The sequence below is a fragment of the Xiphias gladius genome, chromosome 5, assembly GCF_016859285.1.
Source record: "Xiphias gladius isolate SHS-SW01 ecotype Sanya breed wild chromosome 5, ASM1685928v1, whole genome shotgun sequence".
NCBI classification, from domain to species: domain Eukaryota; kingdom Metazoa; phylum Chordata; class Actinopteri; order Istiophoriformes; family Xiphiidae; genus Xiphias; species Xiphias gladius.
Genome location: NC_053404.1, coordinates 13,585,069 through 13,612,909, shown reverse-complemented (window position 1 = coordinate 13,612,909; position 27,841 = coordinate 13,585,069). Strand labels below are relative to the sequence as shown.

At 41.8% G+C, this 27,841-nt stretch overlaps 1 protein-coding gene across 1 annotated transcript; it reads right to left on the bottom strand.

Annotated features, from left to right (window-relative positions):
• Positions 1-22: 22 nt before the first annotated feature.
• boc (BOC cell adhesion associated, oncogene regulated) lies at positions 23-27,841 on the bottom strand. The gene is made up of 18 exons (XM_040127256.1): positions 27,468-27,841; positions 13,963-14,091; positions 12,830-13,102; positions 9,195-9,341; positions 7,761-7,904; positions 6,984-7,277; positions 5,829-6,101; positions 5,467-5,735; positions 5,184-5,349; positions 4,472-4,531; positions 3,937-4,146; positions 3,374-3,549; positions 3,023-3,245; positions 2,705-2,884; positions 2,403-2,614; positions 2,195-2,283; positions 1,463-1,614; positions 23-1,119 (listed from the first exon to the last, which is right to left on the bottom strand). Exons 2-18 carry the CDS (start codon positions 14,072-14,074, stop codon positions 950-952), a joined length of 3,150 nt encoding a protein of 1,049 aa, XP_039983190.1. The 5' UTR covers positions 14,075-14,091; positions 27,468-27,841; the 3' UTR covers positions 23-949.

The following is a 27,841-nucleotide window of genomic DNA, read 5'->3' as shown; positions in this document are numbered from 1 at the left end:
GCACCACACACATTGATCAGTTTCATAAGCTTTATTTACATGCAATAGTGCTCCAGCATGTACAACCACATAACGGCTATACTTAAAAGGGGAGTGTAGATTCGTGATCTCCTTCATTTTGATTGCAGATGTCTAAAAGACTAATACTTATGCACCAACCTGTGAGGGAAGAATAATACTGACACAAATGTCACGGCGCCCTCAACTGGCTGTCATTTGGTAACCAGCAATTGAGTAAACACAGAAATGGTTGCAGTATAAATTTCAGCTTATCAACGACTGAGTTAAAAGATATTTTCCAGAATCTCTCCCATTCAGTGATTTAAAAAATAACATAAAAAAAATAAATAACTATACAATATATAATCTCTTGTACACTACTGAAACAGAATGATTTATGTTGCATACACTTGTTAATAGTTTGTTAATGTGGAACAATGCATAATACATTTGTGTTACTGCTATACAAAAGGACAGACGGACAGTTCTATCTTGAAAATGTGATAAAGCAACAGCAATGAAGCACCTCATAATTACAGCGTCAGACCAGTTCGAATGGTTCCTTTGTTTCAGTTGTATGTAAAGCTAAGTACCTAAGGTCCAAACATTTAGAATGGAGGTCCACAAGGAATGACGTGAGGAGTGAGGAGGGTCTAGACATGAAAGGCTGAACTGGAAAGAAGTCCCTGATCGTCTTCACGAGGAATAACGTCAAACTTGTTTCCCTCCTCAGAAAATGCAGACAGAGTTCAGCATTACAACATGGTACTCCCTTTGTCCATGACATAGTGGGAGGGGGGTGGTATGAATAAAGAGTCTTTTTCAATATGAAAATAAGCTTATATACAGTATGATCATACACTTATGTACAAAAGCATAAATATATAAATATCTGTGATACAAAAAATAAATATTTTCTCTTGATTTCTTCTGTTTATTTAACAGTCTCTTATGCATCTGTTGTGCTGTCTCTCCCTTCGTCCTCAGGGGACGCTTCATTCGGGAGGATGTTCACTTCCTGTATTGTTGTATCTTGGGATTGCGGTGTTGTGGCTGTTGATGAGGATGTGGTGAAAATCCCTTCGTCTTCTAGAGATAAAAGAGTGAAAGATGCTGGCTCTGCAGACAAAAAGAGTTAAGAGCACTGGTCAGAAAAACATAAGGCTGATCTTTTTTTAGCGTTTAAAGCGATTCTAAGGTTTAAAAAATGAAAACGTGTCAAATGTTGCCAAGACAAAGTCTTCAACTTGAGTCAGGATGTGTGACAAAATAATTTCAATTCACAGTCCACTTACAAGCTTTTTCACATCTTTAAACCATATCTTCATCAGCAATCTTAATAAATTAATTAATTAAGCCAAACTCTTAATAATTAAGACCTAGATATTTGGAATCTAAATGTCAGCACTGCAAAATCGTTAACTTCAGTTCAGCAGACTTTAATGAAAGAGTCCACATGTACTTTGAGTGATGTACTCCTCAACTCCATTTCCACCACAGAAGCTGCGATCACCTCTCAGCTCCGGTAAACTGAGGTGCTGATGGGAAGAGTCGAGAAGTTGAAGAGTGGAGTCATCAGGAGAACAGCAAATCTGTTTCTGTTGATTTGGACCACTAAGGAAGATGAGGAAAAAAAAATGTTTATATAATTGCTGTAACTTATGAATATTGCCTATCGGTTTTTAAAATATCAGATAATAGTGAACCATGAACAATCACCATTACATTTTTCCAAGAGTCCCAGATGACATTTGCTAATAGCTTTTTTTACAACTTTGATTTAGCGTATTTTTACAAACAGGGTCTGTTTTCTTCTATTGTATGCATGTAACATATCTGGCCTTTTTTGCCTAAAATAACAATAATAATAATAATAATAATAATAATAATAATAAATTAATTATCAAAATAATTGTTGATTAATTTTCTGTTGACAGATTAATTGATTGACTGACTGACTGTTTTGGCAAAGTTCTAAATCAAATATAAAAATCAATTGAATGCAGATCAAAAAAAAAAAAAAAAAATAAAAAATTATAATGATTTGCCTGATTTCCTTTTTCTTCTTGGGTATTAGTTTTTTGCTTCCCCATTATATTTATAAGTATAATGTAAATAATTATTCAGGAATTATTTGTTGATATCCCTCCAGTACATTACAGTATACAGTTTTATATGTACTTATGTAATGTACCTGGTAGAGTAGTGGTAGACCGGCAGATGTCCATTTGACACCGTCTGTGGCAACAAAGTGTCACACTCCATATCATAGTCTACCTCATCCTGCAAAGCACAGAGCATATACATCATATATTCAACGCTAATACAAAAAAGCTTTCTTATTGATAACTTTTTAACAATCTATATCAGCGTGAATGAACGTTTTTTTTTTTTTTTTGTACCTGCCGCAACCCTGGCAAGCAGTGTGTTGGGTGGTGAGGTTTGCCGTTTGGACTGTATTCTCCATTAGCGGGGTAGATGCCATGTGGAGCAGTGATGTGGGCGTCCAGTGGGCAGTGGCCAACCAGGGCAAGTCCCTGAAGGGGAACCATGGTGTACTGGCATGACGACACAGGGGTAGCCACAGCAGGGAAACACAAGTCGGATGTTTGCTCTGAAATAAGTGCAAAAAGACAATTACACGGATGTAGAGGCAAAGACTTTAATTCCTGCAAAGACATGAGGAACTGTGAGGAGCACTCACTCTGTTTGGCCCAAGCCCTCCAAAGGCAGAAGGGAATGAAGGTGACAATGATGAAGACGAAAGCTCCCAGGACAATACCAACTATGAGGTAGGGGAGGTCGCCAGGCCGAGGCACTAGTCCACTGGGAGGTACCGGATTTGGGCTCTGTGATGGAACAGGCCGCAGGGGATTAGGACGAGCTGAGGAGACAAAAAGTGGAAAAATATGTTAAAAAGACAGCTCAGACTTGCAAAAGAGTAGATACTCTGACTGTTAGGCCCACGCTGCTGCCTCTAAATACATCTAAATCAGCCAAATTTCCCCAAAAACGACCTCACCTTTTGTTTCAAGGATCACTACGTTGCCAAATTCACTCTCTCCCTTCTCATTGAAGCTCTGCATCTTGATGTCATAGGCGGTCTCAGGCTGCAGGTCAGTGATTGAGTGCCAGTATCTGTCTCCCTCCACCACATCCTTCTTATAGTCACTGTCATTATCGCTGTCTGTTGGCCGGTAGTAGATGTAGAAACCATAGATGGGCGTGTTGTTTACGGGAGTGTACTGTTGACAGGGAAATAAATCATGTTACATTCACAATGAACTTTAAATAAGTCTCCAAAATGTTTGATCTATCCTGATTAATAGGAGACAAGAACACACATTTTGAATTTTTTCCTCTAGAAACTCACCGTCCATTTGAGAATGATGGTAGTCTCATTGATTGCCTCATTGTAGGTGATGTAGGGTCCATCAACAGGGCGTTCATGGGTTTTCCCACCCACCACAGTGTAAGCCTTCGAAGGAGCACTGGGAGGACTGGAACCGATTACATTCACGGCCACCACACGAAACTTATAAGACGTACCTACAGGGAGATGGGTAACCATTACTAATCTGTCTCTGGGTGCTAAAAACTGCAATAATGAAGTTCTATATTGTGTGCTGACTAATAATGTTTGTTTTCACATTACTTTGTTTTCCTTTTCAGAGCAAATGTGATGCTGATTGCGATTTGGTTATGGTTTTGATTGATGGCAGCAATTACTGCAATGACTGTAACAACCCTCATTATGCTGACGAATTTACGGGCTGTGGGAATGTAATTATGCAGGACACCATCGTTGTAATTACATGGTAGGACATCCTACCCCCCCCAAAAAAACCACCACCACCATCACCTCCACCGCCAACAAGTCAGAATAAACTGCTGTGAATAATAACACTGTTTTAAGCGCGTGTGAAGATGGCTGACCTTTCTCTAGGCCTGTGATCTCCACAGAGAGCCGGGACGGGGGGATGTTTTCCACTGCCGTCACCCAGTCCTCTCCGGCCTTCTTCACCTTCTTGTACTCCACCCGAAATGACTGGATGGGAAAGCCGCGGTTACCACGTGGAATCCAAGTCACGTACGCCGACGTCTCAGTTGCCGTGGAGACTGTTGGCTTGTCAGGCGCCTCGGGAGCTGCAGAGGAGAAGTGGTGTCATGGAGGACAACAACAGACATAAACTCACAGACAGCATTCTCTAATCATAACAGTGAAGGCAAAACACATGACATTCAACTTACTGAGAGCTTATCCTTCAGTGAAAGAAAGGAAAGAGAAATTGAGAAATGTCCATGTTAGTCAAACGGAAAATGGTTAGCAATTGAAAGTCTTACTTAAAACAATATCTAGTTAAAGTTATCACAGCAAAAGTGGTTACACTTTTGCTGTGATAACAATATGTTAGTATTGTTAATTAGAGAAGAATATGTCACAGGAGCAGAATAGCTACAAGATACTTACGTGAGAGGCTTGGCGAAGGAACAGCTGGAGTTTTTGGTGGACCTCCTAGACCTTTCCGACCTGCAGACAGAACATCATCAACAGTCGCATCAGAGTTTAAAGAAAAAAATACATTCTGTGTCCTGGTGATATTCTGTATTTTTGTTTTTGTCAACAATTGCCATGAGTTAACCAAAACCCCTTCTTTCAATATTTTCTGACTGACTGCGGCGCTCAGGCCCATTCGTTCGTACAGAAGACATAAATCTTTAAAAATGGCTTGTGAATATATATCCTTTCAGTTTGAAAAAAAGGCTGAAATATTTTCTAAAACAGCTGGGCACTTTATAGTTTTTAATCAAACTTTAGTTAAAGGGGATTAAATAGCACATCTGTTGGGGACTATTTTCAGCTGTGGATTAATACACATTTGGTGCACTAATGAGTTTTTACAGCTGCAGGATGGTGTATGTAAGCTACAAATAAACTACTGTGCCGCTGTACAGTATAATGAAGGAATCTGTCACTCACTGTAATGGTGTGGCTCATTGATGAGTTTTTAGAAAAAAGAAAAGAAAAAATGGAACAAAACCAGAATTATTCTTAAAGCATTCTTAATTATATACACTACCAAAGTAGGAAAAATACTACATAAATATCAAAATGCAGGGACTCAAAATGACTTGTACTAACATTACTAGACACTCTTATGACTGCTCTGACAGTGTCTTACTTTTGCCTGTCCTGAAGGTCATCATAGCAGGCTGTCCCAAACCCGCACAGTTTTTGGCAGCCATCTCCACCTCATATAGGCTGTCCGGCAGCAGTTTCGCCAGGGTCAGCTTATGGAGAGAGCCTGAGATACTGCTGGAGGTCCACTCTGCTAGAGGGTCTCCCACCTGACAGGGAGAGAGAGACGGAGGGCCCAGTTACTGACACAGAAAATGTACAGGTTTAAGTATGAAGAAGCTAAAACATCATATAATTAAAATCTGAGGAGACACTCCCTGCAATACCTTTCTGTATTTGACCATGTACTCCAGAACAGGGGTTCCTCGCTCATGCCGCGGCCTCCAGGTGAGTTCGTAGTAGTCAGCTTTGCCTGTGCGTGGCTGGCTGAGGATGATGGGGGCCTCTGCAGGAAGGATCTGTCCTGGCAGCTCAGAGCAATCCAGAGGCAACATGGCTCCTGTAGCCCCAGGTTTCACAGGTGGCTGCTCTCTTAGCACCTTGTCTGGGCTGAGCGGCCGATAGATTGGGGGTAACTTCCCCCTGGATGAAATCCCTATGAAGACAGAATTAAATAGATCTAAAAGGCTGTAAAATAAAATGAAATTAAAATTAAATCTCTGACAAATTACCAAACTACATGACTTACCAGTTGATACTGTGATGAGTTGAGCGGAGGCCTGTGAGCTGCCCACCCCATTCTCAGCCATGCACTGGTAAAGTCCGTCATCCTGAGGGCCCACGTTGGAGACACGCAGCACCCGGGAGGTGAGGCGATGACGAGGAGACGGGGCAAGGGGCCGTGCATTGTGGAGCCACATCACTGACGGGGGGGGCCTACCGTGGGCTTGACAGGTAAAGCGAACAGTCTCTCCGTACACAACCTCCTGCTGCTGCAGCTCTACCGTCACCTGAGGAGGCTCTGCAGGAGATAGTGGAGTAATCAAGTCAGAGAAACAGACTGAGGAGGTCCTAAACCCCAAAATATCTAATTTACATTTTTATAAGAAAGAGAAAAAAAGCTGAAAATGCTCACATCTAAAGAGCTGAAACCGATGAATGTTAGTTTAAGTTATTTAACAAGCAAAAATAACAATCAATTTCGATTCATAATAGTTGTCAATTAACTTTCTGTCAACAAATCATTTCAGCTCTAATAATGACACGTGTAACAGCACGTGTGTCTGAGTAAAATCACAACCGTGCACATGGGTGTGTACAGGCTAAATGATTGGGATGGGAGGGGCTACTATGCAGATTCAGGCAGACCATGCCAGTTAGTTGATGGTTGGTTGCTTGTGAATCAGGGAAAAGACAGAGCCCATTACAGCTCTCTGGCTTTAATTAGAGCCAGCTGCAGAGAAACAAGCCTACAACACACACACACACACACACACACACACACACACAGACACTCACACTCACACTGACACAAAAAATCACTGTAAAAACAGTCATCCATAACTTAAAGACACTCAATCAAGTTGTCCTACAGAATAAAGAGCTCTGTCTCCACCAACTCTTTCTAACACAACACTGGCGAGGCTTAAACACTTCTCACACACAAAAGTGCGTGCACACAAGCACAGACCCATGTCTTCTCTGGCAAACTCCTTTCACTAAGCTGTTACAGGAATGTGCCTACAAATTAGTTTTAAAATGAATGGATGAATGAATTCTTTTTTAAAAATTATCAAAAAAACAAAAACAAAAACAAACAAATGATACAAAGGCAACAAACCAGGGGCAGTTAACCAACACAGAGCAGACACACAACATGCTCAAACAACTCTAGTTCACTTACCAAACACTTGTACGTCATAGAGAACCGTTGCAGAGCTGGCTGAGCCGATGCCGTTCTCCGCCCGGCAAATGTAAGTTCCCGAGTCGCCCTCGCCCACCGCATCAATCAGCAGGTTGCTAAGCAGAAAGCGTGTGTTGTTATGCAAACGCAGGTCCCGCCCATCTTTTGCCCATGTGACCTGCGGAGTAGGGATGCCACTGGCCACACACTCCAACACCAGCCGCTGGCCTTTGGTCACCATGATGGAACGGGACGCCGGCGGATAAATGATACGAGCTGCTTCAGACGTGGAGCCTGGAAAAGATACACACAGAAGACAGTCAGGTGATAAATATGATGTGAAAAAACATCTTTTTCCATCCATCTCCATTTCTTTAAATTGCTTATAACCTGTTTTGTCTGAAATTATATCCACAATACAAAGAATTCAATTCACAATGTGAAGTCTAAGCACTTTCATCTTTGCCTGGTGCAAAAGCATGACTTGTGTCATCAACTGTTACTAAATGTATCCTGGAAAGATCGGATTGTAACAGTCAAACAATCTGGCAAGTGTGAGACACATGTGCACAACATGTTTCTACAGTAACAGTTACAAGCTCTCTAATAATTTCTTTAATTTTTGTAGTTTCTTGGTAAATGAGCAGTGAACATTTCAGTTTGAACCTGTTCCTGATACACATCTTTCAAAAAGGTACCTTAATTAGAATAAGTTATGCTAATCAAAATAACTTGCTAGTCTGTCTTAACATCAGAGTGTCGGAGATGGTGACTCACGGCGTATGCGCAGGCGGTCAGCAGAGGTGGAGGTTTTGACCTCCTGAGTGACGGGGTTGTAGGCAGCACACTTATATGGCCCCTCATCGTCCTGAGTGGCATTGGCTATCTGCAGGTTCCCTGATGGCATGATGAGGTAGTTCCCTGCAGGATTAAAAAGAATAAATAAATTTAAAAAAAAAAAAAAAAAAAAAAGCAGATTCCGAGTGGACTCTAAAGGCTTGACAAACCTATAAATTTATCATTTAAGGCCAAATACATCTTCTATAGGGGCAGTTAATTCTTTTGATGGGTTGAAGACAAAGATTCAAAAGGTTAAAAGATTATTTTTATTTTAAAGATTATTTTTGGCATTTTTGCCTAATTTGATAGCAGACTCTTTAGAGGCAGACTGGAAACAAGGGTTACAATGGGTGACCAGAATCAAGCCAGGGACATTGGGGTTATGTGGTATGCGCTTTTTACAACTGAGTTATCAGGACACCCTAACTGAAAGGTTTTCTTTGTTAAATGAAGTGAAATGCAGGGTGACATACTCGTGAGGCTGAGCTCCAAAGGCTGATGTGCAATAAATAATAATAATTAGAATAACATTTAAAATAAGGATTAGATAGAGAAATATAAAAAGGACAAAAATTCAAAGTTAAAAACTAAAACTAAAAGTATTGAAATGCACCTTAGAGTATACATTTGCCTGGTGTGGGTGGGCTGTTCAATTTTTCCCAGAGTAAAAAAAATTGTAAAATGCACAAATGTCACTGTTGTACAGCAAAACGTACAATAACATTATGTACGCACTGGAGAGTAAATGTGCACGGCGGTGCAGTGGACAATATGCTAAACAAGCAATGCTGGTGCTTACTGTAACATGTACAAGCGCTACAAACTTAGTTTTAAACTCTGAAGCAGGAATGAAAATATATGTAAGAAAATACAGGGACATGACAAAGACAAAGAGTAACCGCAGAAAAATCAAGTCCATATTGTGACACACTGTGTGTAACATGAGTCCTATGCGCCATTCCAGTGCATATCGGCACTGTCAGCAGAGACCACAAGGTGGCACTCTAGAGTCTGACCAAGAACAGTTGGTGAGTGCTTGTCAATGTGGTATTCATTTCCTCACAGATCAGCTGCAGATATCAGTACCTACAGCTCCCAGGCATCAACAGCATACCGGACACAAACCAACGGAGCTTTTCTTCTCTTCCAGGCAACTTAGAAGTAAATAGTTTGAAAAAATAAACAACTGCATTCCCATGTTTGAACATCCTCAAGATAATACCCTTATCACTGGTTTTATAATGGGTCAGATAACAGGATTATAGCATTCCGGTAAATTATGAAGATAGTATGGGTATCAGCAGGGAAGTAGGGAGAGAGAGAGAGAGTAAATATTATGGGTGATCCTAATGAAATGAAGCAGCTCGGTACCTTTGGATGTCTCCAGCCACTCCTGTTTGACACTGTAGCGGACCTGAGCCTTGGGCTGGCTTTCGGGGAGGTGACATTCAATAACAGCCGTGTTGCCTTCATCGACCTCGATCTCCTGCTGGTCATCGGGCTCGAAGTCCCGCAACTCTGAAAAACACAAGCAAGGGAAAACTTGTGCTGTCACATCGCTGAAATATAGTTGCGCATTCTTTCATCATCCTAATAAACTGTGTAAATCACATCTAACTGCACATGTATACAGTCAGTCCTCAGCTTTAGAAGAAGAAAACCACAATATTCTGAGCAAGAATAAACTCTGTAATAACTGTGCTGTTTCCAATATTGGTTGTCCCTCACATCAGCCTGTCCCCATTGTATCGTAACCACAACTTCTCTTATGAGCGCTCTCTTTGAAATAAAAACTTCTTCCACCTTCATTTACTAATTTCTTTCCAACTGTTTGTCTTAACATGATCTGACAAAAAGGCACAAAAAAATGTAATGGAGGCACTGATGAAATTTTCTGTTTCACTCATTTCATGTCACTTGGGATAAGTCCAAAGCCTAAAAGTGGTGTCTGTAACATTTGAGTAGGGTGTCATTAATCCTGTCCAACATTATACTGGGACTGAAGCCCATGCAGATTCTATGGGAAATGGAGGAGAGGGATTACTGGGGCCATGTGCTGCAACTGTGTCCCCCAGACACACTGTCTGCAACACTCATCTGACCTCTGACCTCCAAAACCCCCACCTGAGCAGCCCGGAGACCTGGCCATGAGGTCAAAAGGTGAGAGGTGTCCATCCTATAGAGTTTCAGAGAAAGATATCCAGTTTGCTTTCTGGGGAGGAAACAGCAAAAGTCTGTTCTTAAGAAGATGGGGGGAAACAAGACAAAAAACCCACAAAAATCTTAGCAGAGGACATGCTGCCATTTTATAGATTTGAAGCAGAAGGAAACTAAAATGAGACTGAGAAAAGAAAAAAAGGAAAGGGAGCAGCACAGGAGGGGAAAAATAAAGTAACAATTTGAAAAATTTGTCATGCAGGAGTCCAGCAGTGAAATGAAAGATAAATAAAACTTCTCAAGGAACGCAATTAAACATCTACCAGCCTTTGTTGATTTATTCTCAACAAACACAGCCTCTCTCCATTCTTTCCAGAGGTGCTAAACTGGTGTGTTTTTCTTGGACCAGCCACACTCTTTGGCAAAAAGACCAAGCTGCTGGTATGTGCAGTCAGCTGATGACACTTTGTATACAGCTCTAATTCAATAAGCAACATTTATTTAAGGCCAGGGTATTTACTGATTGAGTAAATGACTGTGATGTCCCTAAATGCTGAACAAACACCTTCACTGCAGGCAACTGATTTACTATGCATACCGGATTTGCCCCCGTGTCAGTGTGGGGTTTGTGCGTGTGTGCGTGTGTGTGTGTGGGGGGGTTAATGGCTGAAAAGGGGGAAATCAGGGTCTACACACACTCAGACAAACACACACAGATCTCCATCTCTGACTCGGTTTCACCTCTTATTTTGAAATATGAGAATCCCAGCCAGAACATGTCAAGCTAAGTGGTATATGTGTGTGTGTGTGTGTGTGTGTGTGTGTGTGTGTGTGTTTTAGAGGAAAAAAAGTAGACCATGTGGCGCTCCATTTGTTAAATCAATCAGGTGCTGTTTTTACAGCCCCCCCATACTTACCCATCCAACCTTCCTCTTTCTACCTACTTCTCCCAAATTCCTCCAGTTACACCTTTTAAACCCCCCCCCCCGACTCTACAGCCCCGCATTCTTTACAGGAACAACCCTGCATATGTCTCTCAGGTGTGCGTGTGTGCATGTGAGTGTACACATGAGCGTGCACATGTATTTTTGAGTATGTCTGTGTGTGTGAGTGTGCGCGCGCGTGTGCATGTCTCTGTGTGTGTGCGTACATCATGCAGGGATATAGGATTAATGGTATTCATAAAGTGAAGCAGACCTCCCGCACCAGGGCTGTTTGGCAAGGCTGTCTTAAATATTTTTGGAGAGACAGTGCATTCATCATCTTTATGTGTAGCAGCAGGAGGCCTGCATGTGTGTATCTGAATTATAACATGTTTGTGCAACGTGTTTTCCGCAGTTAAAAGGGAGGGCGATTGTCTGCACAAGAATTCAAGTAAGGAGCTTTTAACTTGTGCCAAAAAAGCACAGATTCTCCAGAGTCGGATAGGAAAGAGGGTCTGGAATCAACCTATCCTGATCACAAAAAAACGTGTGCACAACTAAGAGGGCTCACATGGAAAGGCAGGCACGTACACACTCCCGATGGAGCAATTCCTTAGGCAGTTTGGGGGTGGCCAAGGAGAGACCATTATTAAATTAGGGAAGTTTTTGAGGGAGGCGGGGCGGCCAGTCTGACTCCACATGTGGTTATCTCAACACGATTCATCCACTATTGGAACTATCAATAACTTTTAATGTCTTTGTACATGTGCTCCACACTCTCTCATAATCACATCCTGACAATATATCACTCACCAAAATATAGAGAAAAATAAGAACACAAGATGAAGAAAACAAAAGAGGAGAGAAAGTGAAAGATAATGAAAGGAGGGAAGGGGGGAGAATGTGACAGGGTGAAGAGTGAAAAATGCGTGAAGGAAGAGAAATGCGAGAGTGTAAGTGTGTGTAAGGTTATGGAGGGCTTCAAGGAGACAGGGAATGTGACATCACGTCTCATCTTGTGGAAGATCTTGTCTCGACTGGCCTAAAACACCTCCAGTTTCTCCAGCTATGGCAGCCTCATACATCACATCACTACATGAAAGACAATACAGTTAACAGTGCCCTTTGTTTTTGTTTTTTTTGTTTTTTTTACCTAATGGTGTTTTAGTTAGGCATACACCCATTCCTCTGTCCACCCCCTCATACATATACACACATGCGCACACCTCACCCTTATATTCCCCTAGCCCTCTACCCAATTACGGGGCCATAATTTCTGGCGAGCCCTGCTGTCAGGCCCTGTGGAGAGGAATGTGGTGTTGTGGGGAGAAGAGGGGCCAGTGGAGGTAGGGGGCCCCCAGGCTGAGTTCTGGTCCCCTCTCATTGCTCTGAATGGCCCCGGCCCTGGCCGCTAGGTCCCTTCCATTCCTCCGGCTCAGGTTACACAGTGTCAGGCCCCCTCTCATGTCCCATGATGCATATCAAATATAACATCACCAACACGGATCAGCTAAGCACTAAAAATGTCAGCATGGAGAATAATTCACTTTAACTCTACTATATCAATATGATACTGCTTAACAGCAGCTGTTGTCTAAGTACATAGAATAAATAGTGTCAGACTATCCAGTTATATCACTAAGCAATGATTAGTGCAGCAGTTTTCCCACCATAAGCACTGCACAAACTGGAACTGGACCTTGGTAAGCATCAGACTCAGACCTCAGACCTGAAGTACAAGGTTTTACAGTGTTGTATTGGTGAAGATTTTAAGCAAACAAATACCGCCCCTGCACTGTTTTTGTTCTACTTGAAGAAAATTAAGTCAAAGGCGTTCTCTGGCTACTCAGACAAACCAAAAAGGGGCCAATGGAGGTCTGTGTGTTTGTGTTTATTTGTTGCAGCTTTGTGTGGGTAGCTACTCACTGGCAGCGGTGACGTTAGCAGGCACACTAGCCAGCGCTCCAGCGCCAGTGCTGGCCACACACTGGTATCTTCCCAACGTCAGGTTGGAGAGTGTGGGAATGAACAGGCTACTGGGCCCCAGCACTACACCCAGATCTCCATCAAACAACTCCTGGCTGTTGAGGCGCCAGCTGATGTTGGCGGAGGCAGGTCGGGCGCTGCAGCGGAGGTTCACGCTGCCTCCCAACTTCTGCACCATGGACATGGGCTCTTCGGTGAACACTGGAACCTCATCTGAAAAAAGATTATCAAATTATTAAGAAGCAGATTAAAAATGTATTGTTTTTCACTTGGTACAAGCTATATAAAGACATTTCAAAGACATTCTTGCCGATTTCAAACAATGTGACCAGCATTGTGATAACTTCTTTCGTGGAATTTCTTTTGAGATACATACAAGTAAATATGGCTGCAACTAACAATTGTTTTCATTATCGATTAATCTGCTGATTATTTTCTTCATTATTGATTTGGTCTGTAAATAAAACAAAATCAGAGAATGGTGAGAAAAGAACAATCACAATATCCTAGACCACAAGATAACCTCATTAATTGTTTTGTTTTGTCCAGCCAATGCTCCATAACCCAAAAAAATGTATCAATTCATTACAGTGTAAAATGAAGAAAATTCTCAATTTTGAAAATCAGTAACCATCAAAAGTTTTGAATTATTGCTTAGAAATAGGGTTAATCGATCATCAAAATATTTACCAATTTTCTTTTAATCGACTAATCAATTAATGGACTAATCATTGCAGCTTTACATACAATGCTTCTTTTCTTTTTCAGTCTACCCATGGTAGCTAGTACAGCTTACGCAAACTACCTACTTCTTTAGATTTATTTCAAACAAACTGCTGTTGCTGCTGCCAGACAATTCCCTCCCTGTGAGCCAGAATATTTTGTCCTTGGCAAGATTTATCCTGCACAAGGTGTTTGGAAAAACTAATGTAAAGGAATTCATAAGCTGAGTATTGATAGAGCCTGTGATATGTAAAATGAAACAGTGATAGCGTGCATACAAATGGAAACATTTTTCTTTCCTTTTTTAATGCAGAGATCCAGTTTTTCAACATCTCATTTTGTCTACTCACCAGAGACAGAGGCGCTGCTCTGTAGGCAGCACAGTAGTACTGCACCCAGAGCACACAACACTGGAGCCCTTCTCTTTTTCATCCACGGAGTCCAATCTCGCTTTCCAGACATCTTCCATACACTATCCCCTGAAACACACACACAGGAGAATGTTAGAGAGTCATTTACAGACCTGGTATACTCAAAGCAAACAGCATAAGCCACTTTCTTCTGACTGAAACAAACACTCACACACAGACAAAACTGCACATAAAACAAAAAAACAAAATTCAAATGCAAACATACATCTTCCTTATAAACATATACATATATATATTATACTCTCCTTACTTCTATCCTACTTGTATACACACATACACAAACATGCATTAATGAAATATCCCAGGGCGAGGTGGTGCACTCTGCAGCACCCTTAGCAGCCAAACTCCAGACACAAATAAAGCCTTTCTTTTCTGTCAGCCCCCATCTCTCCGTTGACCCCATCTCCTCCGCCTGTACCCGCACCCAACCATTCTGCATTCATCAAAGGGGCGCCCTCATTCTGCGGGCCGTAACCCGACCCCTCCACCTTCCTGCTCAGGTGTAACTGATACAGGTAGATGGTCCAGGAGGAGGAAGGAGGGTGGGAGGAGGGAGGGTGAAAGGAGAGAATGCAAAACACACAGGCTGCATTCAAGAGTCGAGACAAAGAACAACTAATGAGGTAGGACAGGTAGGGGGGACATGTATATCACAGCAGTGTGCGTGTGTGTGAGATAGAAGAAGGGTGGGCTTTTTTTAATTCAGTACAGTATGTATTGGGAGGAAAATGGAGAAGACGATGGTAATGGTCAATCTATTAACAGTTAATGTAGAGAGGGAAACTTTTCTCTCTCCCTTGTCGCTTGCTGCCAAGTTTCCCAAATTCTTTCCTGTCAGGTTAAACTAACAACTTCCCGTCAGAATGAGGAGGGTGGTCATACAAAACTGACTCTCTCTTTCTCCCTCTCTCTCTCTCTATATATATATATATATATATATATATATATATATAAAAACACACACACACACACACACACACACACACACGTCGCTGAACATACGTACACTCAAAGCATAAACTCTCCTGCATCGCTACAATAAAAAAAAAAATGGAAGCAGCAACAACTTTCTCACATATATTTGTCCTGAACTTATTATGGAGAGGAAATGATTAATGAAGCCACGAGACAAGGGACTACACACACTCAGACACCACACACTAGGGTGGACACAAGCAGAACAGTAAGAGAATGGAAACTCTTACATTGCACATTCATCTAATAACAGCAGTTTAGCTGCCTGGCGCATCTATTGAAAATGAGCAAAGGAGCATGTTGATGGAAAAGCAGCTGTTAACAATGCCAACTATCACACCAGGCTGCACATAACTCTGTTAGATTTTAATTGTATATTATGAATGCGTGTAAACAATTTGCGACTAATTTTCACAGCATGAACCGTAGGACTGCTCTCCAACATGTACAAAAACAGTGAATAGCTGTAATGATTAGTCAATTAATCACTTGGTGAATCAACGCTGGTTTTATTTATGCATTAACTGATTTTGTTTACCACTAAGGGGGAGCAGAAACGAGCTGTAAACACAAGTTAGCCATATTTCCCTTTTAAGTTGATATGGCTAACTTGTTAACAAACAGTTGCCTATTTACACATCCAGCATATAAGGAGCAACATTAGCATTCATTTGGAATCGTGTTACTGGTACAGCTGACAAGAGCTGTAAGAGTGAAGCAAAACAACAAAGTTGCGGGCCCAAAAACGAAAACATGGAGCTTAAAGACGCTAAAACACTCCCCAAAGCTGAAGGGAACTGCGCAGTCGGGTGATAATGCTCCATGGGTTCCTCAAAGTGAGTGACCCCTTTCACATACAAGAAGTCATGTGATTGATTTTCAATATAGAAATATTGATTATATCTGCTTTAAGCTAAAATGCCAAACATTTACATGCACCGGCATCTTAAATGTGAGGATCTGCTGCTTTTCTCAGTTCTACATTACTGTAAAATTAATATCTTTGTTTTGGAACCATAGTCTGACAAAACAAGCAATTTAAATAACACTGTGGACTAGAAAGTTGTGCCAGACATTTTCAGTATTTTTAGTGATGAAAATGATCTTTCGTTGCAGCCCTACATACATGTACATTTTCATTTACTCACTGGTCTACTCTGAGTTGCCCATCAGTAGTAGGCTGACTCAGTAAACAAACAGCAAGCTACTGTGGGACCAGGAGTGAGCATAGCTGAAGGCCTGTGGCTTCTGTGGCTGGTCCCTTAATGACACAACCCGGGACAGCTGCCCATAAAAGACACATACATCTGTATTAAGCACCTGTCCCAACTGTGGCAGTCACTAACCATAAACCACACCAGTCAGTCTGCCAATTGGAAGCATAGTGGGACACACTATCTCAGCCTTGAGACTTCTTACCTGTCCAATTTCTCTCTCTTTCACTTCAAAATAAAAGTAGAGACAGTGAGACAGACAGAAAACAGAAAAAGTGATAGAGCTTTGTTGTAATAGCAGTATAAGAAGGCCTCTTGTACATGATCACTCCCTAAAAAACAGCCTTACTCCTCTGAGCCTGTCTGATTCATTAGTCAGCTGGGTCTTTTGTTTGCTTAGCAGAAAACCTGCCACAAGATGAGAGGCTGGCCTGACATCAACGTTCAACTTTTTCCATACATCCTTCCCAGAGAAGTCCCAGACAGAGAGAGAAGAGCCTCCTACGCATCAGCGAGACTGATAAAAACCAGAGCATACACCGCATGTGTGTGTGTTAGTGTGTGTCTATTTTTTTCCTTACCAGTAACAAAGAGCTCTCCATGGTTAAATACTGTGTGTGAGCAGCTTTGTGGTATTAAAACATACTTCAGTGACAGTGCATTGAGGAGAACTGTGTGAACTTTTCAAAGCTGCCAGTTCCAGTGCCGAAGCATGATTACTAAAGAGTGTAACTATTAAAATAATGTTGAGGTATTGAAACTTGACTACAGTGAGACTTGGCTTACATGAGACATGACTCCCAAAAGACTTGACCTGAAAGAAGAACCAAGTCTTACATTTTGACTTGATAAAATCCTGGAGTAATAGAAAAAAAATACATAAGAAAACAAGGTGGTAAGGCTATGCACTGAACTTTAATGTCATTTTGGTATCAATCAAAATGTCTGTTGCTGCTGAAAGTTGGCATTGAACGTCTGATCCAATTCATAGTCTATTTTCAGACTGTTCGTGTTTAGGCAACATCTAACATTAGAGAACTCTGGCCTCTCTTGTTTAATGAAAAATTAGGTTTTGTACAAAAACTTGCTACTATTCCTCAAAGAAGGTATTATAAAAGTATAATTTTGGTATCAGTACCAAAACTCAGGAAATTACTTCAACACTAGTATCTGAAGCCCTAGCAACAGGTGGGCTTTGCATGGCCATGTATCTGAAAAATGCATTAATTATGCCTGTGCAATCAAAGAACTCAAAAGAACCATGTTAACTAGGGATATCTGCACAGATACTGACTTCACTGAGCAGATGGGGTATGGGCCATGACTTCAAAGATCCACTTTAAATAAAGTGTCTTTGTCAATTACATAAGAAGTTTCACTTTAAGTTACATTTATTCAGTAACAGCAGGTCGTCAACTTAAATTTTTGGTGCCACAGCATTCCATGCCTTCATTTTACAGAAAACCCTACTGAGTTCTGAGTACCCTGCAGTGAGGCATACAGAATTTAAATTTGGGAAAAAAGAGAGCATTAGATGGTATTCAGATACCTCATTCAGATACCCCAAGTTGAGGTATCCGAATCAGTATCGTGAGATAAAAGGTAAGGGGCATCCGTACTATTAACACAGGAAAACTGACAAAGGCTGGGGTCATTTTAATGGTCAGAGACCTGAAAGCATCTTGACTTGTATTTTGCTTGTGAAAACTTGACTTTGACCTCCCTTCAAGGACTTAAGACTTGACTTGGACTTGTTTTAAATAACCTGTGACCTGACTTGGACCCAACTCGAGAGACTTAAAAACAGCTCTAAACGCATTTGTCTGTGGGTGCATTCATGTGCAACATCTGTGGTGTATATATATATATATCGTTGAGAAGACAAGGAGAACGCTTTGGCATCGGTGTGCAGACCTGCATCATGAGTGTAGGTATGCGAGTGCCTTATATGTCATTGTGGTAGAGAGTCACTTGACAGAAGTTCATTGTGAGCATGCTAAGTAAAGACACCGGGGCCCCTGTTCTCCCAGGCCACTGGCGGTCCCATTGTCCCCCTGCCTCCGTGGATAAATTCATTTTGACAACCCTGCTAATTGGATAAAACCAGACTGGAGCCTCCTCCCTGAGCTCTCACATTCCATCTGCTTTCTGGCATGGAGAGGACACACAGGAGGGGAGGAGGTTGTGGAGGGGTAGCAGGCTAGTAACTCCTTCTGAGGAGCTAAGCTGTTGAATATTTATCACCTCCCCAAACTCCTCTCTTGCCTTCCTCCCCCAGTTTTACGTCTTTTTGCACCCCTTGGCCCCCTCTATCGAGGTTCTCCAAACACCACAAAGCCCCCCCTTTACATAAACACATGCGGTGTCAAGTGTGAGGAGTGCTGGGGGTTCAACTGCCCCGCTCGGGCCCGCGGCCCACAATGCCATGCTGCATAGCTGCCATGCGGGAGGCAGGTTGCCCCTGGCGACGCTAACAGGCAGAACGCACCTTAATAGAGTGGCGAGTCATTGTAAAGCAGTGAGCCAGTGCACAGACAAAGACCCCGTGCAACCCAGGAGAAAGGGGAGACGCTACTCTGAAGGACCCGGGGAAGAGCTGATGGGCCCTGCTCAATAACTAAAGAGAAGGAGGGGGGCTCAATGACCAAGAGGTTTGAGAGTAGTCTGTGTGTGTGTGTGTCTGTGTGTGTGTGTTGGGGGGGGGGCTCTTTGCCTTTATGGATTGATGTGAGATGGGTGAAGGGGGTTTATGGAGGCAGTTTTTTTTGGGGGGGGGGGGTGTTGACAGAGAAAGCAGAACGGCGACTCAAATTAATAGAGAGGATGTCAACTGGCAGGCGAGCAGGAGGAGAGAGCAGGGCCTCGTCAATGAGAGGGTGTGTTTGAGAGAGCGTGTGTGAGAGTGTCACTGAATGTCCCAACATATTTTCCCCTCACTTTGTCAATCTGTTTGCTGGCCACTTGGTCTGGCCTGGGTATGTGCTGAGTGGTGGAGGATGAGGAGGCTCCCAAGACTGCTTAACAAACCAGAACACACCCAATTTACCATCAAACCATCGCGCATGCTAAGAACAACAACAAAGCAACAAGGTATTCAATCAAGGACTGCAATTAATGACTATTTTCATTATTGATTAACCTGTCCATTATTTTCTTGATTAATTGATTAATCATTTGGTCCATATGTTTTTAGAAAACAGCAAAACTTGTTCCTCACAATTTCCCCAAGCCCAAGTTGACATATTCAAAATGTCTTAATTTTCCGATTAACAGTCAGAAAAAAGAAGATATTCAGTTTACTATTAAGGAAAACAAATGAAAACAATTCAATACAAATACAACATTACACATACAAAACTAAAATAAGCTGGAAATGCTCACATTTGAGAAAATAACACCATCAAATGTTTGGCATTTTTGCTTGATAGATAGTTGAAACTAGTTTTTTGTTGATCAACAAGCTGATTAATGGACTAATTGTTTCAGGACTTAATCGAAGACAAGGCAAGTGTTTTGTTTTTTTTCTAAATCAGTTCTATCACTCAATTGTCAAACAGCAATAATACATACATGACCTGGCCTGTTGTAGGACTTTTATCAGTAAATGTATGCAATTGCTAGTCAATTACTTCAGTTATCAAGGTGCACTTGCTTGTTAATCACTTTTACAAGATGAATAAAGGATAAAAAAAACTGAATACAGGGCAATAAACTGATTTTTCTGGAACTGTTTAGTAAGTTTAAAGTATAATTCTGTCATATCTGATTTGCCATTGTATCAAAACTAAGAAATATATAGTGAGATGAATTTTACTGCGTGCACTCACTGCTGGATGCAGCTTTTTCTACTTCAAAGTGCAACAGATAGCGCAATGGACAACGCAAGCTGAGGTGGAGAATCTCCATACTTCTCTGCTGTACTTCACACAAGCAAAAACTTGGCAGAGAACAAATCCTTAATCTATTCCCATTTATCTGTCCACTGCCCCCAGACCGGCTCTCTCAGACAAGAAGAGAACCTTCTGGAGTCTTAGCTTGGCATGAAAACTCCGCCCAACAGGTGGAGAGGGAGCCAGTCCAAATCCATCACTTGAGACATCACTCGTTCTCATGCCATAAAATTACACATCAAACGCATCTAAGCATCCCTAACAAGGTTGAGAATTTACCCCCTACTCCTTCATAATACTCACTCACACACACACACACACACACATATATATGCACACGCTTCACAAAGTATTAACAAGCTATATGCCCATCCAACCCCTACTTCATCCCCCGAACCGACACTAACGAGCTACAGAGCGTCTGGTGGATTAGCGAGAGGGATCTGGACAGGCCCTGCGATGGAAAGGAGGGGGGCGTTCTAATTAATTAGGCGCCATAGCATTTGCATAATTTAGAAAACGAAGCTGAATTAACCACGGAGAGCTAATTATGGTGCCATGGTGAACACACACAACTACATTCCTCTGCCTGGTGTGGGATGCCAGCATGCCCACCAGGGCCATGGGAACAGGATTGGATGATCACTGCTGCTGGGGGAGTTTAAGCCAGATAGATGGACCAAACAGTGATGTGGGTACCAGACAATCACATCAGAGGGAGGGAAGGAAGATGGATGGAAGGATGGCTGGATGGAGGACTAGAAGGAAGGAAGAAAGAAGGGAGGAAAGGTAGATGGATAGGTAGTAAAAGGGGAAGGTAGAAAGGAAAGATGGATGATGGATAGCAAGAAGGAAGAAAGAAAAAAATTAGTTTATAGAAGAAAAGATGGATATATAGAAGGAGAGGTGGATGGAAGGAAGGAAAGAAAGACTGGATGGATATAACTAGAAGGACGGAAGAGAGGAAAAAAGGAGGCTCAACATGAGGAGGGAAAGAAGTTAGGTAGGGTGAATATAAGGAAAAGGAAAGAGATGGATGGATGGTTGGAAGAAAAGGTGGATGGAAAGATGGGAAGAATGTAGAGAGAAAGAAAAAAGATAACAGAAGAATGAAAGATGGATGATAGAAGGAAAGAAGAATGGATAGATAGAAGAAAACAGGGAAAGATGGATTGCCAAGGTATATAGAAGGAAAGAAAGAAGAAAAGATGGATAGAAAAGGAAAATGATAGATAAATAAGTAATTTAATCAGACCCAATCATCCTGTTTCCAGCTCCTCATATCTGAGGACTGAATATCTCTTAGTTTTGGACTGCTGGTGAGACACAACAAAATATTTAAAGACACCACTGTCCAAAAAATATGGATTATGAGTTTGTCGTCAGATTCTTTGGTGGAAGGTGGACGTTTCTAAGAAGCAGTAACTGAGCACAGAGAGTCTGGATCACACATATTCATAATCATCCCCATGCTCTACTGGGAAAACTAACTAATACCCAGGATTTCACAGTACTCATCACAAAAACACACACGTGCATGCAATTACATATTTCATATACCCACAACTATTCTTTCCCTACTTATGTTTTCTCCCCACATACACACACACACACACACACACACACACACACACACACACACACACACACAAACGATGACACATGAGCAACCAATCACACAAACTCCTGTTACATGGTAAAAGTATACTCACAGGAGGCACATAAATATGCAGACCTCAGGAAATTTTTCCAACACCAAATGTCAACATGCAAAAAAAATTAGACGGCCACTTATCCCCGGCCGAAAAGATAAACTACATACACACTACGGCATTCATGCATGCTAATATAGACTTTCATAGTTGTACATATCTGCAGCCTGCTCCTTGTGTGTTCCTGCATCGGAGTGGGGGTGGGGTGGGGTGGGGGGATGGTGAAAGGGGCCCCTAACTCCTTTGGCAGCTCATGCATCAGAGTGAATGGAACCAATTATAAATCAAGAGCAATTTCTCCCCATTATTCAGCAGGAACCAGGAGAAAAAAAAACAGAAGTAGAGAGGCTGCCTGGCCCTACAACTCTCAGTGGGAGATGGAGGAAGGAAGAGAAAAGCAAAGCCAGTGAAATATTTTATGAAAAACAGATATGAGGAGGCATTAGGAAATTGAGATAAGGCAGGGGTGGGGTGGGCTGTAAAGTTATATTCAACAACTGGGGGAGAAAGTTATCAGAAAAACAGATATGAGGAGTACTTAGAAAACGGAGAAGAGGCAGGAAATTGAGCAGCAAGTGAGGGTGTGGAGTGTCAACTGTTTTCAAGATGGTGCAACCAACTTTTGACTTTTGACTGCTTGCTCCATGGTTATACAGTGAAAGCTGCTGGGTCTTAAAGACTTTCTTAAGAGGAGAAACAGCTGGAGGAGGCTTGTTTCAAAGAGATCTCTAAGAAGCTGAATTTGTGTGTGTGAGAGAGACGCGGTAAAGCAGAGCTACCATTTGTCCTGTCACTCAGATCCAAAGAAGAGCATTATCCTACAGGAGAAAGCTATGAAATAACAGTAAATAGAAACTTCACATAGATGCAATTTGGACAGCAGACAGAGGAGCCCTGTCAATGGAAAATTCCAATTGTGATAACCTCGGGGGCCCAATAACTAATCTGGTGCCCAGTGATTTATTCTGTTGAATCATGTCTTCTCCTGCCAGTTTGACATTCTTAAATGATGAGTTTTTTTTCCCTCTGGAGCAACACTTTAAATCTGATTATTGCTTAAAGCCCTGGAACACAACCCAGATTCCTCAATGTTTTTGTCTTTCTGGTGCTTTCATTGCTTCGTTCACACATACTCGAGACAGGAACACAGTAAGCAGTTAATATTACAGCATATGAAAGGTAAGAAATGCAGGCGGAATTCAGGTTGTAGTCTTGAGTTGTAGACTCGGAATTAACAAAATAAAGCCAATGAATGAGACAAATTTTAAAAATGTGTGTGTTATAGAGCCAAATAAAAAGGGAGAAAGTGACTGATGGAGGCTTAAATTGAGCCGTGCCTGTGTTTGAATGATGTACTAGAGTGTCTGGGTTGCTTTTGGCTCATAGTAATACCCCTCTAATCTTTGTCCAAATATCTGCTTTGCACACACGGGGCTATTTGTCTACACACACACAAAAACACACACACACACAAAACACACACACACACACACACACACACACACACACACACACACACACACACACACACACACACACACACACACACACGCAGCTTTCTTACTCGAGTCTGGTTTTCATCAACAATCTTACAGCACTAACACCAAACTCACAATGTGTGCGTTTGTGTTTGCATGTGTGAGCATGGTTTGGGTAACTTCATTATCCAATCAGGAGCTTCATAACTTTTACTTTAAGTAGTGGAACAAATCTACTAAGCTGGTTTGAAGACTTTGGATTATCACTGTTAGGCTGTTAAGACAATGACCGAAAGCCTGATTATATTTGTGATACACATATAAACTGAGGACAGGCATGTTTTTTGAAGCCTAAAAAATAATTAGCCTCTCCAACTCTCTGTCAGAACTTTCTCCTTCACCATTCCCCCTTTTTTTAAACCTCACATTCCTCCCTCTCTCTATGGTCCTGGCTGACAGGGAGGATCAGGAGGAGAGAGGTATGCAACCCCAGGGGAGGGGCCTGGACCCTGGCCACCTGCCGCTCCAGGTGTCCCTCTCTGATTATCCAATGTCTGGCTGGACACTGAAACCCCCCCAGGGGCATGAGGCCTGCGGCAGAGCCTCCAATCTGTCAGCGCATGGGGACTAATGTCAACTGATCAATAATGTACCAGCTCTGAGAAATGAGGCAGCCTTATTTGGCAATGAGTTATGCTTGCTAGTTTATGAAAGGTACAATAAATCCAGAAAAAGTCTTGTGGAAATTGTTAAGTCTTAACTACCCCCTTCTCTCTCATACACACACAATGTTTCTTTTAGTAATCTCAAAACGACCACGCAGGTGAGGCCAGATGAGGACCAAAATGACAAGCAATACATTCCATTGCATAGACATAATCCCGATTGAACAGGAACTGTCACTCACATGCACAAAAACCTGCACACACACACACGCGCCGCGCACTTGCAGTAAAGGCCCAAAGATTCTGCCTTCAGGCTGTTATGACTGCATGAGTATACCCACTGTAATAGAGATGAAAGCATGCCCTCAGGAAGGATTTTTTTTTCCTTTGTCAATTAACACCAATGCTACACCCTTCACAATAACAATGCTGCTTTCCAGCACCGCATTCTAAACTCGAACTTTTGGCTCACAAACATCAGATCGGAGTGGTAACAGCAGTCCTTACAGAACCGCTGGCTGTTTGTACTCTCAAAATGCATCTTGGAATCCATCTCCATCTCAAGACTTTGATTTACATCCAGACGTAAAAGCACACCAGGCTGTACATAGCGACAGTCAAACAAGTTAAATCCTATCCTTCCACTCATATCTTACATCATACTTCAATGTGGCAGAGTAAAGTTTGAAATCAAACTAAGATATGAGCAAGAAACTCTATTTATATTGGCTGCATATCTAAATCCGCACAGTAACTTTTCTTTATGAGGCAGAGCACATGTGAAAACTGAGCTCTTATAGAATGGATGAAAAATTATCCACTAGATTTTGTGCCAAATAAATGGAAAACCAGCAGCTTTTGTCTCCACTACATGTCTGTTTGGCAGGAAACCAAGATCAATCAAATATAATTTCAAGTTCAGGCTTCACTGTAAAAGTCGACCTGGTAACAATCATATACAACTTGGTAACTAAAGACAGTAACATTAGTTTTCCGTCCTGAACCTACGGGTCTCTTTTGCCTATTATGTATGCACATTTAACGTCCCTACAGTCAACACCTTTTAGGATTTTAAAAGACTTTTGCACACCTTTAAAGGCATTTTTCTCCACTTCCAGTTAACAGCCATTTTGGCCTGGGACTTCAGCCTGAAACCATTTTTATTCATCACAACAGCCTGTATAGAAAAAGCATGATATTATAACACTGCTATAGGGACTGTGGTGTTCAGTAATGGATTGAATTTACCTTATTGTAGTCCAACTGCAACTAACAATTATTTTCGTTATCAGTTAGTCCATCAATCACCTTTGTAGTCTAAAAAATATCCAAAAATAGTGAAAATGCTAGTTAGAATTTCTTAGAACCCATGGTGACACCTACAAACTTACTGGTCCGAGCAACATTCCAAAACATAAAGATATTCAGTTTGCAATCATATATGACAAAAAAAAAAAAATGAACCAAACAAAAAAAAGCAAATCCTTACATTTGTGAGGCTGGAACTAGGGGATTGTTGCCTGAAAATGACTGAAATGACTAATCAGTTTAAAAAAAGACAACTTCTGTACTTCCAGGCAATAACTGAGGTTTTGGCATTGGACAGCAGCCTGAAAGCTTTACATTCATCTCCATATCCTGATTTAATAAAATAATGGTATTATAATACTTCTAGAGGGCCATGAAAGGTTTCTGAGGTATACAGCTATGAACTGAGTCTGCTTTACTATATTTGATCCCATAGGGTATGACCGTAGACTGTAGGCTATGCAGTCTCCTTTATAATTGATTATGAACTCCTACAATTATGTTTTTCCATTCACCACATAAGTAATCAAAGGGCCAAAAGCAGTGTGAGAAACAGGCAGATAATCAGACTGTAATTAATTAGTTCAACTTTGATCCATCCGACTGCCAGAGACGACCAACAATAACAACAAACCCAACAACAAGCTCCTTTTTACTGAGACCAATTAATTTCCTTATAGGCTGTGCGCCTAATTGGAGGAGGCCAGGCCATTCGTTTCGACTTTTAATCCAACTGACACTGATTCAGCGGGAACAACCGGGCGCTCTTGTCTGATGCCATGTCTGTCAAAGAATCGCCGAGGTGCCTCCATGCGAGGCAGCGGAGGCTAAATGTAATCCAAATAACAAAACGACACCTGGGGTTAGAAACTTGAGCCCCTGCGGGTGTTTCTGCAGGCTTCCTCCTCCATGTCCTTGTACCCCCCCCACGTCTTCTGTCTCTCCACCGTGCCCAGCCAACATTCATTAGCGGCCCGGTGATTAAGAACATTTTCTCATTAAAATCAGACCTGAATGAGGGGATGTACTATCAGGAGAGACTCCCCTGACAGCGAGGCAGGATGCTGCATTCCCCTACGGCTGCACCGAGCAGCTGTCAGTTTATTGGGGGTTTTAATTGGGTTATTCTGACAACAGGACTCTGGTTTGGGGGTGAGGGGGACTGCGCCTATAGAAATGCACACAGATAGCGTTGTTATGGTCAGTTCCGCGACAACAGTAAAACCTGCGCAGGTCATTTTGTACAGTAACAGAACGGCAAAAGAGAATACAGGGTGTAACGTGGTGCTTAAACGTGACGAAAGAGCTGACAAGTCGTGTTTTCAAAAATAAAAACTAATTTCAGACGTAAAATTCAGGATGAGCATCATTAAGCAACTCATTTCTCACATGAAAACAAACTGGAAACATGATGCTCTTCTTAACATATTCTGGGTTTTTGTTGCTTTCCTTACAAGTCACTGACTTGAGGACACTGTTGAGCAACCTTTACGTTCACCACTACATTGCTGCACTCCCCGATAATAATATGGGGGTTAATCTGGCAGAGCTCACATGTCTGTTTTCTGTTACCCTATGGGAGCAACTATAGGCTGCGGCCTGCAAAACGCAGACACATTTACCCCCCCTCAAAAAAAAAAAAGGAAAAAAAACACTTATGTCTAGAAACACAACTGTGAATCTCTGCAACGTGTCACACAAGTCTGATTCCTACCCACCTACATGTATCGTATTTTAACAGATGGCAGATAAAGGCAGATAATTACGAAAATGTTTGGAAAAATACGGACGCAGAGCTCGTCCAATCAACAACACGCTAAGTCCGGAAGCAAAGTTAACTTTTCTAACCAAAAGCAACACAACCGAGAGCCATAATACACACTTCCATCCAAGTAAATGTGATCTGTGATACAGGAACTTTGTAGCAAAGTTTTTGTGCATCATTAAGCTGAAAAAACAAAAACAAATGTGGCTATCAAAGTAGTCACCAGCATGAACTAGTAGTGTTCACACCAAAATCACAACTTTCTCTATAAATTAAGTCACGAATTAATTGGTAAAGATTTCTGTCAGCCTGCAAACACGCACCCAAACTCATACACGAATGAATAATTTTGTAACACATGTTGATACTATGGATAACACCGCAAAAACATGGCACGCATGAGGGGATAAAACTTACCAAAACTTCTCTGTTTGGTGCTCACACCTCGTCTTACCCAAGCGATCTTCTCTTCGCCTCCCCTCTGTGGTGAGTTTTAGTCCTAAAACACGGCACTTTTTGCTTCTCTTTTCCCTCTAAAGCCTCGCTGCTTTAGTAATTTACTGCGATGCCACCGACATTTTCTTCGGCTCCCCAAGTTCTCACATTGAAAGGCCGTTTTTGGATGACTGAGCTCTCAAACAATTCTCCCTTTTGCGACGCCTTTTCGGATCCTCCCACTTCCCAAGCAGGAGGAGGGATCTGAACAATAGGGACTGGCTCCCAAAACCCCAAAGCTGAGTATTGCACCGCCGTTTCTCCACTCTACAGATCCCTGCACACAACTGCAGACG

What these genes read in the sequence shown, in the direction of transcription:
- boc (XM_040127256.1), bottom strand. Translation starts at nt 14,074, where the DNA reads ATGTCTGGAAAGCGAGATTGGACTCCGTGGATGAAAAAGAGAAGGGCT. An exon ending in GACCTTCAGGACAGGCAAAA is followed by an intron (nt 4,532 to 5,183) that starts GTAAGACACTGT and finishes TTCTGTCTGCAG; the next exon opens with GTCGGAAAGGTCTAGGAGGT. An exon ending in GCTTGCCAGGGTTGCGGCAG is followed by an intron (nt 2,284 to 2,402) that starts GTACAAAAAAAA and finishes TGTGCTTTGCAG; the next exon opens with GATGAGGTAGACTATGATAT.